This window comes from Siniperca chuatsi, linkage group LG15 (genome assembly GCF_020085105.1).
Source record: "Siniperca chuatsi isolate FFG_IHB_CAS linkage group LG15, ASM2008510v1, whole genome shotgun sequence".
Taxonomy (NCBI): domain Eukaryota; kingdom Metazoa; phylum Chordata; class Actinopteri; order Centrarchiformes; family Sinipercidae; genus Siniperca; species Siniperca chuatsi.
In genome coordinates this window covers 22,594,856-22,608,090 of record NC_058056.1, presented here as the reverse complement: position 1 = coordinate 22,608,090, position 13,235 = coordinate 22,594,856, and the positions used below count along the sequence as shown (strand labels likewise).

Below are 13,235 nucleotides of genomic sequence, written 5' to 3'. Positions count from 1 at the left end.
AAAAAACTGACAAGACATCTCAGCTACAGTTTGTCAGCTGGAAGAAGCTTCTTTCCAAAACTGAGCTTTTTGGCCATCATCCTAAACGTCAAACACTGCACTGCACAAAGGTGCATCTACTAAATACTGACTTGGAGGTGAATACGTATGCCAAGCATATTTGTTATTAATTTAAGATCACTTTGTAGAGGTTTGTTTTTACTATGACATTAAAGGGTCTTTTTCTGTTGAGTAGTGTCAAAAAACCACATTAAATCTACTTTGATTCACTGTTGTAAGATGATAAAATATGAAGACTACAGAGAGGCACTACAGACAGATAGATAGATATTCCAGGCAACATAAGACCTCGTTGACACCTATTTATTGAATATTCACACAAACAAAAAAACACAGAGGCTCATATTACACTTCAGATCATCATAATAATTGCAGTAATTTGGTAATGATAGAGATATAATCATAACAATAATAATAATCATACTGTGATAAAATCATAGTAATAATAATGTTCATTTTATATTCATAAAATTCTCCATAGACATATTTCAGTATCACTGTAAATAATAATATCGAGTGATGACATTCCACCTCGGATCAAACAGGACAAAAAGAATCACTTTGGAGTTAATATGAGGTTATAATGCAGGTAACACACACACTCACAGTCTCACACACACACACACACACACACACACAATGTATGTACATTTGAAGATATAACACCCAGTGTCGCCCAGCGACTGTGTCTAAGTTTTTAATAATTCGGAAAAGTTGGACAAGGCTCTACTTTAATTCAACGATGACAGACTTTAATTCATTCCCGGGTCTAGTTTAATATCATTAAAGTGTATTTAGCTGGTTTAGAAATAATAAATGTTACAATCACACACTTAATGTCAGCACCCTCATGTGTGCAGTATAGAAACACACATTTATGTTATTTTTCAATCAAAGAAGTTGATATAACTTCACATATTCACACAGAAAATGTTCCATGAGAAGGTCATTTGTGTTGAAAAGCAACAGACGTGTGTGTCATCTCCAACTGGACAAACGGAAAATCCCTTTAATGAACTGTTTCTGTTTCTGAACAGTTTCTGATTTAGCGCCATTTTGTTTATTTGTCCTGGAATCTGAGGTTGTGTAATGCTTTGATAATGGCTGCACTTGTCTCTGTATGAGTCAAAGGAAGCTCTCGGTGCTCAGTGACCCACTGCTGAATGAGATGCTTTTGTACTGTAGTATTATAATTACAGCTGGACAAAAGGCTTAACTTAAAAAAACAGCAATTAAATGTTGCATAAATCAAAGCTTGAATGCAGCCTTCCAGCAAAGGCTGTGCAACTTGCAGTAGTCTGGTTTAGTTTATCATACTGAAAATTATAGAGTTTACTGTGTGAAGCCATTATATCAGTCCCAGATGATTTACAATCAGTATTACCCCAGGGGAAGAGAAAAGAAATAAAATCAAAGAGGATTTAGAAAGTTAAGAAAGACACCTTGCCATACCTGACTGTAATATTCCCTTCAATACTGTGGTTATTATATCCATAACAGACATGATTATTGTTGAGTTTGCCCTTTTGCCGATAGAAAAAATATGTAGCAGCAGGTGAAGTCAAGCATCACAGATGTTACAATTGACTCTGCTGAAGCAATGAATCTGGTTTGTAGCAAAGTTTCATAAATCTTTTGGGTATTGAAGAGGGGAAAAGGCACACCCATGAAGCTCAAACACAGGATAGCACCTTTTGTGAATGCTAGACATGTACTGTATGTCTCAGGGCGACAATGCACAGGGAACATGAAGGGCAACAGTTTCCTCAAACTGACCTCTCTGATTTTGATTACTGCTGCAAGGAAACATTATTTAGCCATGCTAGTGGCATGGGATGGCCATGTCAGTCAGTTGGTCGACCACTTTGGTCCAAACTGACATATCTCAACTATTGGAGGGATTGCTAAGACATTTTGTACAGGCATTTATGGTTCCCAGACGATGAATTTAGTGATCGTCTGACTTTTCCTCTAGCGCCACCATGAGTTTGACATTTTTGATTTTTAGTGACATGTCTGTTGAATGGATTGCCATGAAATTTGGTACACACACGTTCTCATCATGATGAATTGTAATAAAAATTACCTCATTCTTTCTCTAGCTCCATCATCAGTTCATAATTTCCATTAGTCAAATACTTTGGTTTATGACCAATCACCTGCAAAACTAATGACATTCCCATCAGCCTCAGCTGCACTTGTGTATAGTGCTAATTAGCAAATGTTAGCATGCTAACACGCTAAACTACGATGGTGAACATGGTAAACATTGTACCTGCTAAACATGAGCATGTTAGCATTGTCATTGTTAGCATGCTAGCATTGAGCTCAAAGCACTGCTGTACCTAAGTACAGCATCACAGAGCTGCTAATGTGGCTTAGTCTTAAAACAAATTCTGTCTCACGTTGTTGCCTGTTGAGGAGGCTGTTGCCCAAATGCCACGCCACAAGAACATCCCAGTGCATCATCACCTTTCCTGTTGCTTTAGTAGTACATAAACTGGCTCTTATGTTTACTGAAAAGCCTCTTCAGTTCTAGAACAAACTCAAAACTACATTTTTAAAGCGACAAAAAGATTCAGTTTCTTTCTTTCTGTAATAACTATACATCAAATTAAAGGAACAATGATGAAATCATTGAAAAACTCTGAACATCAATAACTTATTTAGCTATACACCTCTCTGCAATAGATCATTTCAATAACAATATTACAAAACTACCAGGATTCAGTCACCTACAGTAAAAAAGCCAGAATTAAGCGAGCTGCTGTAGCACCTTATTCAAACAGCTTCACAGTCATCATCTTTAATCCATTTTCAACACTCATCAATGCACAGAATCGCCTGCTTTTATGATACATTAAACCAAAAGCCGTCCCTCCTGTTTTGAGAGCTGCACCGCAGGGAAAGGCTGCATGAAGGCCTCGCTTCCAGTAGCATTTTATATGCCGAAGCTGTATTATTATTTTTAATTTTTTTTACAGACGATACAGAAGGTTCACATGAGCTAAGCCACTAAGAAAAGCGTCTCATGTACACGGACGAGGATACGACAGTGACGCGGCTGAGAGTCGGACTATTGCTCTCATCCAGGGATCATTGCAGCTGCTGACCAGTCTCAGCCCATCCACCCCCCTCACACATATTTGCACAAACACACAAAAGACCACCTCTCATGCTCCCCCTGTTGTTTTAAATGTGTAAGGATGTTCATGACTGATGGCAGAAAAAGACACAATATTGTGTTTCTTAATGTGTGTTTTTTAAGTAAGAAGGATAAGAATAAAGAATAAGATATACTGGACTGTATGCTGATGGTATGATGGGAGCTACTTTTTCTAAGTCAACTCATTTACAAAACAACCTCCTACCTTTAAAACAAATTGTTCAATATTTTAGGAAATATGCTTATTTGCTTTGTTGCAGAAAGTTAGATTAGAAGCCCGAGACCACTTTAATGGCCGTATGCTAAATATGAAGCTACAGCCAGCAGGCGGTTAGCTTAGCATATTTAAATGACTGAAAAAATGGGTAAATAGCTAGCCTAGCTCTGTCCAAAGGTAACAAAATCCACAGTTTTGTGACTATTTTTTGTGCCTGTGAAACCATGTCATTTTTAAATTTCTGTTTTTGGACATAGACTTTGGTCAGAGCCAGGCTCGCTGTTTCCCCATGTTTCCAGGCTTTATGCTAAGCTAAGCTAACAGACTGCTAATGGTGGCTTCATATTTAGCGTACAGACATGAGAGAGGTATCAGTTTTCTCTTGGCAAGAAAGCAAATAAGCGTATTTTCTAAAATGACAAACTGTTCCTATAAGCACATATTATGATCACTGCACATAATTCCAAGTCCAACACCTAGAGATCACGGTTATTTTTCAACAGAATTTCACCGTCTTCAATTATCTGTATCACGTCAAAATACAAGGTACAGACTGCAAAGGACTGTACATTTTGAGTGTGTCCTGCAGATTGACCATGTGTCCAAGGTTTAGGCATAATAAAGGCATGGCTCAGCGATGGATGGATACGTCATGGGGTAAGTCGGTCAGAGGGACAAGAGGAGGTGAGGAGGGGAGGGTGAGGGTGAGATCATAGTTATTGACTGGCAGGATGAACCCTGGGAAATCCTGGAGAGGTTTTCCCCAACTGATGTTAGTGGCGGTGAGTCTTTAGCACACAGAGCCAGTAGGATCTGCCTCCCCGGGGGTGTAGAAATCAGGGATGGGTAGTCCAGTATGCAGTGTAACCTGAAGAAAAACACATTTACATACAAATATATGGGTTAATAAATTACAGCAAAGATGTTTGATTTATTTTCTGCCTGCAGGTGGAGCTGTTGAACTATTTCCTCAGTGACTGAAGTGTTTTGTCTCGGAGGCACTTTGCTTTCATCACAGAGAGACAGCGTTAAAAATTAGAAAACTGGCTGAGAGCAATAATAAATTCAAAGCTACTAACTGTTGTTGAGTCTTTGAAGCTTCCTCTTTCCAGGTTTAATCCTTTGAGCCCATATTTGTAAAACTTGGAAAAGCAGTTTTAATGAATAATAATTGTACTCATGTGATACTTTATTCATCTACAAGTAAAAACCTCTGTTTATGCCTTCAGCACTGCTCAAGGAGGGTAAATCTTTAGTGTGAGGAGCCAGGGTAAGCTATAAAACAGCGGCCCCTGGAGTTGTTTTAAAAGCTTGCATCTTCACCAGTTACTGTAAATTAAATGTGACTCTGGCCCCAGTTCATATAAACAATATCATTCTGTACCTGGACATTTCGGTTGATGCTGATAGCGGGGTAATAGACGCCCTCCAAGCCTTCAAAAGCCACTGGACCCTGCTGCTCATCATTGATGAGGAAGATAAGGATCCTGCGTGTGAAGTCCAGCAGCACTCCTATTGTAGATCCTTTACCGATGCCACCGTCCGTCCTGCACGGTCACACAGAGAGAAATTAACTGAAGAGATATTCATGTAAAATAGGTTCTTCTGTCAGTAACATCCTGCAGAATATCTGTCCTCCCATCCTGTTACTGTACAGGGGTAAAAAGTAACTAAGCACATTTACTTTACAAGTACTGTACTTATGTACAATTTTAAGGTTCTTGTACTTACTACTAATTTTCTACTACTTTATACTTCTACTTCACTACATTTCAGAGGCAAATATTGTACTTTTTACTCCCCTACAGCTTTAGTCCCTACTTTTCAGATGAAGATTTTACATATAAAACATTTTTGAATGCAGGGCTTTTATTTGTGATTGAGTATTTTGAAATTGTTGTATTGGTATTTTTACTTTAATAAAATATCTGAGTCCACCACTGTGTGTGTGTTAGTGTGACTTTTCCAAACACATCTCAAAATGATAAAAGGCGCCTCTAAACGCTTTCATTTTCCATTTTTGGTCTACATCTGCATTAGTACTGGACAATCACGCGCACACATTATTTTGATCCCTTACCTGTTGGTGTGCGAGTTGTTGTGCATGAACCAGGAGCGGTTGTTGTCCACATACATGGCCCAGGCCTTGTCGTCCTTCCCCAGCATCACATCCTTCAAGACATCACCCCGAGCGATCCCGAAGGCCGGGTCCGGGTGGTTGTCATAGCGATCAATGGTCATTTCCCAGTAATGAACGCCGCGGGAGAAAGCAGAGTTACCCATGACCACCCTGTCGTCGTAGCTGTTGCACGTCACCGTCAGGTTGTCGTTGGAGAGGATGATGTCCGGGTGAGCGGAGGCTGGGTCAAAGGTGAACCAAGCAACTGCGCACATACACGGGAATAGTAGCACACACTGTTCGGCATCAATTATATCACTGAGTGCAAGACATGACACATTGATCATGACTTTACAAAGGTGACATGAATCTAGAAGCTGGAGGTTAGATGAGGTGAAGTTACACTGTAAATACTTAATGAAAGGAATAATAATTATATGAAAGAAGATGAGAAGAAGATTCACTATCACTATTACGCATGATTAATAATTCTTATCATATTCTATAACTTAATTTATAACTTAATCCTAATCATCTTAATAATTTCATACCTGTGTCATACAGTCTGCAAATAATAATTGCCGTTTGTTTTCACCTGCTTGGAACACCAGATGGTTTGGGTTTATGACATCTAGATTCAGCTAAATTTAGCTAAAGTGAAGGAAATTGTTGATCAGAAAAAAATCTACTAAATTGACATTAAAATACATTTTTCATCATTTCTTTCTCTCTCATCATAAAGACTCAGTTCACTCAAAATAGGCAAAGAAAAACATTGTGGGTGTGTTCTTGACTCGTGACAAAAAACAAAACTTAGTTTCAAGCTTACTAGCTGTTTCTGGAGCTTTGAGCTGCATCTTATGCACTTCATCAGTGGAGTGGCGTTTGCTCAGTTGTCATGACAGATTCTCTATGACAACTGTGCAAATTCTGCATCACTGATGGCTGATATTGGACATACATTCACCAGGTGGACAGAAACACAACCCTAAATAAATGATAATGTTGTTCTGTATCTAGTGAATATATAAATATACAACTCTTTGCTAATTGTTCGGCATATAAACTTTATAAAGATAATAATATGTAAATGTTGCCCCCAAGTGGCACAAAACAAAACATTTAATACTGCTTTAATTTTCAAGCAAAATTCTATTTGCTTTCATTTTATTGGGTTGGTGGTGAAGATTTAAAACCTAAGAAAATAAAACCACAACCATCTGTATGGATTGATCTCCCTAGGGGTTGTTGTTTTTTTTTGTATCGTAGAAAAGGTTTCAGTCGTAGTCATCTGGACACTGTTTTCCCATCCGGAAGTCATTCTCAATTGAGAATGGGAGCCGAAACGTCTTGATTCTGAAAACAGTGTCCAGATGACTACGACTGAAACCTTTTCTACGATAGAACACTCCTGGACGAATGAGGGACTACACCGTCTTGTTTTTTTTTGTAATTTGGGTGAACTGACCCTTTAACTTCCTGTGAGCTATTGCAACACATTAGACTGCAAGCAGGCTAAATCAAATGCTAATATTTTTTTTCAAACTGTTTGACTCAGGGTTGAAAATATATTAACACAGCTCTATACTATACTCTATACAGAGAAATGTGGGAGTTTAACAGATGGACGTTTGCGCTTTATATGGGCTCCACTGGACTTGCTTGTCCATGGCTTTCATTGGTGTCACTGTGTGCAGTCAAGTTTCATTACATAGCTTTATTTCCCAAAAGAAATAAAGCAAAGACATTTATTAGAAGCCTGTATTGAAAGCTTAATAAGTGCAGCCCACAGAGCAGCAAACTGCCCACCTGCCGGTTGGAGAGTGAAGACCACACTGATGAAACAGGAAATGGCCAGGAGGGGATTAGAGTGGAAATAGTCAGCAATCAGAGCCGTCCATACCTGTGCCTATAGATTGAATATCGCATGGGGGGAGTCCCGCTGAAATGTGAAATGAAGGGGGGTGGGGGGTAGAGGAAGAGAGGAAAAAGGGAGAAAGAAAAGGGGGAGGAGGAGGAGGAGGAGGAGGAGGAAGAGAACGTAGCGAAGCAGTGAAGCAGACAGTGTAGAGGGGTCGGGGGAGGTGGAGGAAAGGGCAAAAAGCAGGTTTGATCAGGGAAGCTGGTTCAACTCAGTGGCCAAAAGACCACAGAGGAGATCCCAAAACAAAACCAAAGAGTTCCTAGAAACAAATCAGAGGAGACTTGAAAAGAACAAGCATGAAAACAAAGAGAAAGACCGTTCTGATGGAGAAATTCACGCTTTTCCGTCTTTCCATGGGTGAAATAAAACTGACAAAATCAAAGCACAGTCGGTTGAAAGATGTCAGATCTCTGGTAAAAACACTGAAAACGTCTGAGTGGTTAGATCACTTTGTACAGCCCCCAACAGGTGCTGAATGCTCTCTGTCAGGTAGGGAGGATGTCTGGGCCTTTCAGGTTCACTGATGGATGACAAGCTTCCCCATCTATGCAGAGCAGCATTTAACTAATGGGAAAGCAAGCATGTGGGTGGATTATACACGAACCAGCTGCTACTGTATGTACCTGGTTTAAAAGCTCAAACACACCCTCAAAACAGAATTCCCATCCTGCTCCTGCTTTTGGGTTAAAACCTTGCAACTGACATTTTGTGGGCTTTAACTGTTATTATTTTTGTGTTACATGAAAGATAAAAGAGGATGAGGACGTTTAATGGCCCTCAGGTCCTTGAAATCCCTTTAAAACTCATACTTAAAAAATCAAAATGCATGGTTTTCATTCTGAAATAAGAACAATATTGCCAAGGAAGTGGCTAAATAATTCTCTTTCCCCCCTATATTTCATAGAAGTTGTCTTTCTTAAGATGCAAGGTTTTAGTTTGGCAGCAACAATTTATTATTCTTAAGATCTTTGTGAGTTCAGTCCAGATTTATTTGCTTTTAATGAACAGCAAATGCCCAAGAAAAAGAAGGAAACTGAGCCGAGACTCTAGTCTGTGATCTCATGAAGTGACAATAACGACTTAACTATACTATTACTAGACCTGTGACAACAAACCCACCAGCTGTTTGCTAGAGCACAACATCAGGGCCAGTCAGATTGTGTTTGTGTGTCATGGTTCATTATAGCATAAAACAAACATAATATCAATAGAAATGTAACTGAGAAACTTTTTGAAGATCTGATCATGCAAAAAATGTGTGTCAAACTTATTTTTGCACAATAATACCACCAAAGAGTAAAAAGAGTGTTATAACACAATGGTAGAAAATAGAAATTAAGTAGAAATGAATGCGCAAATACACCTGGGAAACACAGGGATAAAGTAACAAACATGTGGCAGGCATTTGGAGAAGCAAAAGTGCTGAAAAATAACAGTAGAGATGTCTATTTAGTGATGTCCTTCTGCTTAGTTTTGGAACTGGATCTGAGAGAAGCCAAATCATTTTAAATAGCATCTAAAAACTTGCTTGTTTTCTCTGTATTTTTCTTGATCTTATAACTTTATATTTTGTGGTTTGTACACTGTGTGTCCTTGTTTGAATACACTGTCTTGTATTTATCTTGTCTCTTTAATTTCCTCCCTTTGTCATGGCTACAACCAGTTCTTAATATCACTTGCATTATTCTGGCTGTTGTCAGTTTGCTCTTCCCACTTTTCAACAGTCACCTGATATTCACCTGCTTACACACCTGCCCCGTATTCCCCTGATTAGCTCCCCCAGTATATATACACAGTACCGGCATCTTTCACTCAGTTCCCTGTCAAATTGGCTATTGTGCATTCTGCCTCAGCAGCCAGTCTTCCTGTTTCGCCTGTCTGTTCTGGTCTGTTGGGATACTTTTGCATTCCTGCCAGCACTCAGAATATAGCTCCACTGTACTGGATTTTTTATGCTAATACTGATATTGATATTTAGGAGTTTAAAAAATTATAATGATATATTGGCCAATAGTATTTCTTTAACATAAACACATAATATAAACAGCTAAGCTGACTGGAAAATGTCACCAATTGTGACATTTTACAGTGTAAAAATCAACTTGTCGGTGCTCTCTGGTGGACAAACTATGTAATGGTGACACGGTTGCTAAATTACTTCAAACCTAGTTTGCTATTTCTGTACTGAAATTTCTTGTTATTGGCTGACATTTACACTGATACCAATATATCTGCAATAAGCTGGTAACGGCAAATATATCGGCCAAGCTCTACTTCAGACCTACTGCTTTGACGATTGCTGTATACTGTTGACAAAGTTTGCTTCCCTTAATTACAAATATATGAAGCTGGCTAAGTTCAGTACTGCCAGTGGAGAAGCACTAATAAGTCTATTTTATTGGCAACACAGACTTGAGTCTTGGCTCTCTCTGGATTCTAACTTGACAACTTTATTCCAAATACTGACTGGACGATCCGAGATCAGAGGTATAAATGAATGAATTCTGTTTTGAGAGCGTATTTTTCCTTAAAGCTATACAGTCATATAAGTAGTAGGAGGAGGAGATGATGCTTAACGTACTCTCAGAGGTCTGCATGATCAGTGTCTTGCTGTACTGGCCCACTCCACTGGCATTGAAGGCCTTCACTCTGGACTTGTATGTGCTGTTGAAGTGGAGCCCGTCCACTGTGCAGATGGTCTCTGTCCCCACGTACACTTCCTGTAAAGACACACAGGGCTTCCTGTTAAGCTGGCAGATATATCAAGTGCGTAATTGTGACATAGAACAGACAGAGAGTCCTGCTTTTTTAACCCTCTGCTTCAGAAGGAGCGTCCCCTTTGGATTTGGTGGTGAGCGTAATAAGTGAGAGTGTGAGTTTGTACAACTGAGCATGGGCGAGGCAGCCCACACCGGAGTATAAATAGACATGGGGACAAAACTCGCCAATCTCAGCGAGGCGCTGCGTTGGCGAGCCTCAATGAGTCAGAGAAAGAAGAAGAGAAAGAGAAAACTTCCTTTGCAATTTGGCAAATAGTTGTTTGTCAGTGTAGGTACACAGGTAGGACATAAAATGATTTGAGTTCAAGTTAAAAGAGATGCACAGACTGGATGGCAGATTGTACACACTAAAACATCACTTTGACATTCAAAACACACAAAAGAACTTTAGTAAAACAGTAAACAAACACAAAAAATATTATATAAAATGCAAAATGTGCTCTGAGATGCTCTACATATAATTCTGCTGTAAATCTAACAGCAAAAACTCCGGCAAAATGTCTCCAAGCTGTAATACAATTTGGCATCGACTGCCTACCAATTAGCAGTCAAGAGGATGCAGTTGGTGAATCTGTTGGCAGATTGGATGTAAATGATCACCTTCTTATGGAACAGTTGTAATTACAACAGAAGGATGAAGGCTCATACAAACAGACAATTACAGAACACAGGAAAGACGATCAGCTGGTTTTAGAGAGGAGAGCAAACCAACTTAAGGTCAGTGGCTGCTTTTCTTTTTCTAAATTAAAACACAGGATGCCTCTACAAACAGCTGCTGGACCATTCACATTACACAGGGAGTGTTTAACTGATGCTCTGAGTCTAGAAGAGTGTGAGCAACTGTTGTCCAATTGCAGCCTCCTCACAAACCACTGAAGTTGAGTATGTGTAAGTGTGTAAGTGTAAAGGTCAATAAGACAGTTATACAAAACAGCCAACTTTATGGCCCGTGGTATACGGGGGCATATTAACGGGCTAATATTATCTCATGTTTTGGGGTCTTTGAGTGAACGGCTCTGGTTACTACTGTTGGGTGTGTGTGCGAATAGAGCATTAAAACCAAATTAAACCAAACCACTTTAATTATGCTGCACCAGCTGTTTAGAAGAATCTGTTGGACATGTTGTGCTTCTTTAGGAGCTATAAAAAGGCTGTGAGAAAGCTGAGATTGAAATATGGGGGCTAAATTGGGATTTTGTTGTGTTAAAACCTTAGGCTGTTTTTGCTTACTTTGTTTAGAGGCTTATGGAATTGTCACTACATATTAACTAAGCATTTGATTTTTCCCCCAGAATAAAATAGCCTACTTAGAAATGCCATCATTTGGTATGTGAGTGGTACTATCCAGGTATTAGGACATTTTTATGAAAAAAATATTTATGTGGTTTAATACTGTTCGGGCTTTCTGCCTGTACGTCAAAAGGTTTAATGGGGTTTTGACTGACAAGCAAGTGAGTAAATAATGGTTACATTTACATTTTGTGGTGTTCCATTCCTTTAAAGCAATGATAAACTTTTACAGGGTTTCTGCAGGGTTAAATTTAAGACTTTTTAAGAGCTTTTTAATACCACATAGAATGCAGTTTAATACCTTTTTCAGCCAAAGAATGAAAGTATGATGGAAACCCAGTAGGGAAGATATGACCTAGAATTAGTTATTATATCACATTTTTTCAGTACTTCCCAGCAGTATATAACAATAATTCCTAATGATATAATTAATTATATTAACGTGACCTGGACCTGGATAAAAGATAAGTGGATTAACCAAGTAAAAAATAATTAATTTAAGTTCATGTAAGTTTTTGACTCTTGCCCATTATGAGACGGTGAGCTTCCTAGCTACTGTAGCTAGCAGTAGTGACAGTGTTTGCTACAGGTCTGATGGTTCTGACTGAAACTCGACAAAAAATGATTGAACAGCCTCCTGCAGCACAATCCAATAAACTTTTAGTTTATAAGTTTATAAATATGTTATGTCTCACGACAGCCCGCAATCAGATACAAAAACATTTTATAACTAACATTACTGCCAAGAGGGAATATTTAAGACTAAGGCAATTTTTTGAGGAAACTAAATTCAGTGGTTTTTAAGACTTTTCAAGACCTGTGGATACACTGTTTTATAAAAGTCTGGGTTGTGTAGGTTCCTGGACATGTTATAATATTGTTGATTTTTGATTGAAATTTTGTTAGTTGGTCTTGTCCTCCAAGAGTGGGAAATGTGGAACAGCACTTTTAGCACTTAATTTACTCATCACATCACATGGAGAAACATTATCTCAAAACAACAGTCATAGCACATAAACAAAGGAGCAAACTAGTTTCTGACAATATGTCTCTTTTCTCTCCAGAAGTAAACATTATTTTCTTCTTTTCCTCTGTGTACTGAGTCTGTAAAGTCGGTAAAAAATAAGTAACAGGACTAATTTGTTTCCCACTCATAGAGGAGGGGAGCAACAAATACTTGGCAGGGAGCTTCATCCCAAAGTTTAACATCACTTTTAGAAAGTGGAAAGATCTCCCAGATTGATTGTTATGAGAGTCAACAGGTCTACTGTATGGAGGAACTTGCTCTCTACAGGTTTAGAGGTCGCACGCAGATATCTGCTGCCATCTGTGCCGAGGCTATTGTTCAGGAGGTTTAAGTTGCCATTATAACAAAGTAGAAGCCTCAATGTATAGAGAACTGGGGAGGGTCTTAGGTGGATGGATTACATGGTGAACTGCTGAGAGGGTATGAATACTGCTTTGATCCCAGATCACACTTCCTGTGGGATCATCCCAGCTGACAGCTGCATTATAGACCCTTTCTCCTTACGGCATGTCATTCAATGCCTCACTACAGTGTGTCACATGACCTGATATCACTCAGAGCTGTGCAGTATGTCACACATTGACCTGGGTGAGCTGGTGCCCTCCCTGGCACCAAATAAAGGAGTCTTTGTTGAGAGAGAGGGCGGGTAGTG

The 13,235-nt window shown here is 39.0% G+C and overlaps 1 protein-coding gene across 2 annotated transcripts in view; it reads right to left on the bottom strand.

Annotated features, from left to right (window-relative positions):
* Positions 1-2,309: 2,309 nt before the first annotated feature.
* Positions 2,310-13,235, bottom strand: part of trim9 (tripartite motif containing 9) — a 42,605-nt gene continuing 31,679 nt past the window's right edge. The window contains exons 7-11 of one of the 2 annotated variants that reach the window (XM_044166726.1): positions 10,068-10,206; positions 7,466-7,504; positions 5,524-5,827; positions 4,828-4,990; positions 2,310-4,311 (exon numbers count right to left, since the gene is read on the bottom strand). In XM_044166726.1, the coding sequence (XP_044022661.1) occupies positions 4,234-4,311; positions 4,828-4,990; positions 5,524-5,827; positions 7,466-7,504; positions 10,068-10,206 (723 nt within the window). In that variant the 3' untranslated portion in view covers positions 2,310-4,233. The remainder of the gene's footprint in view (positions 4,312-4,827; positions 4,991-5,523; positions 5,828-7,465; positions 7,505-10,067; positions 10,207-13,235) is intronic. The other variant, XM_044166727.1, reaches the window with a different exon arrangement.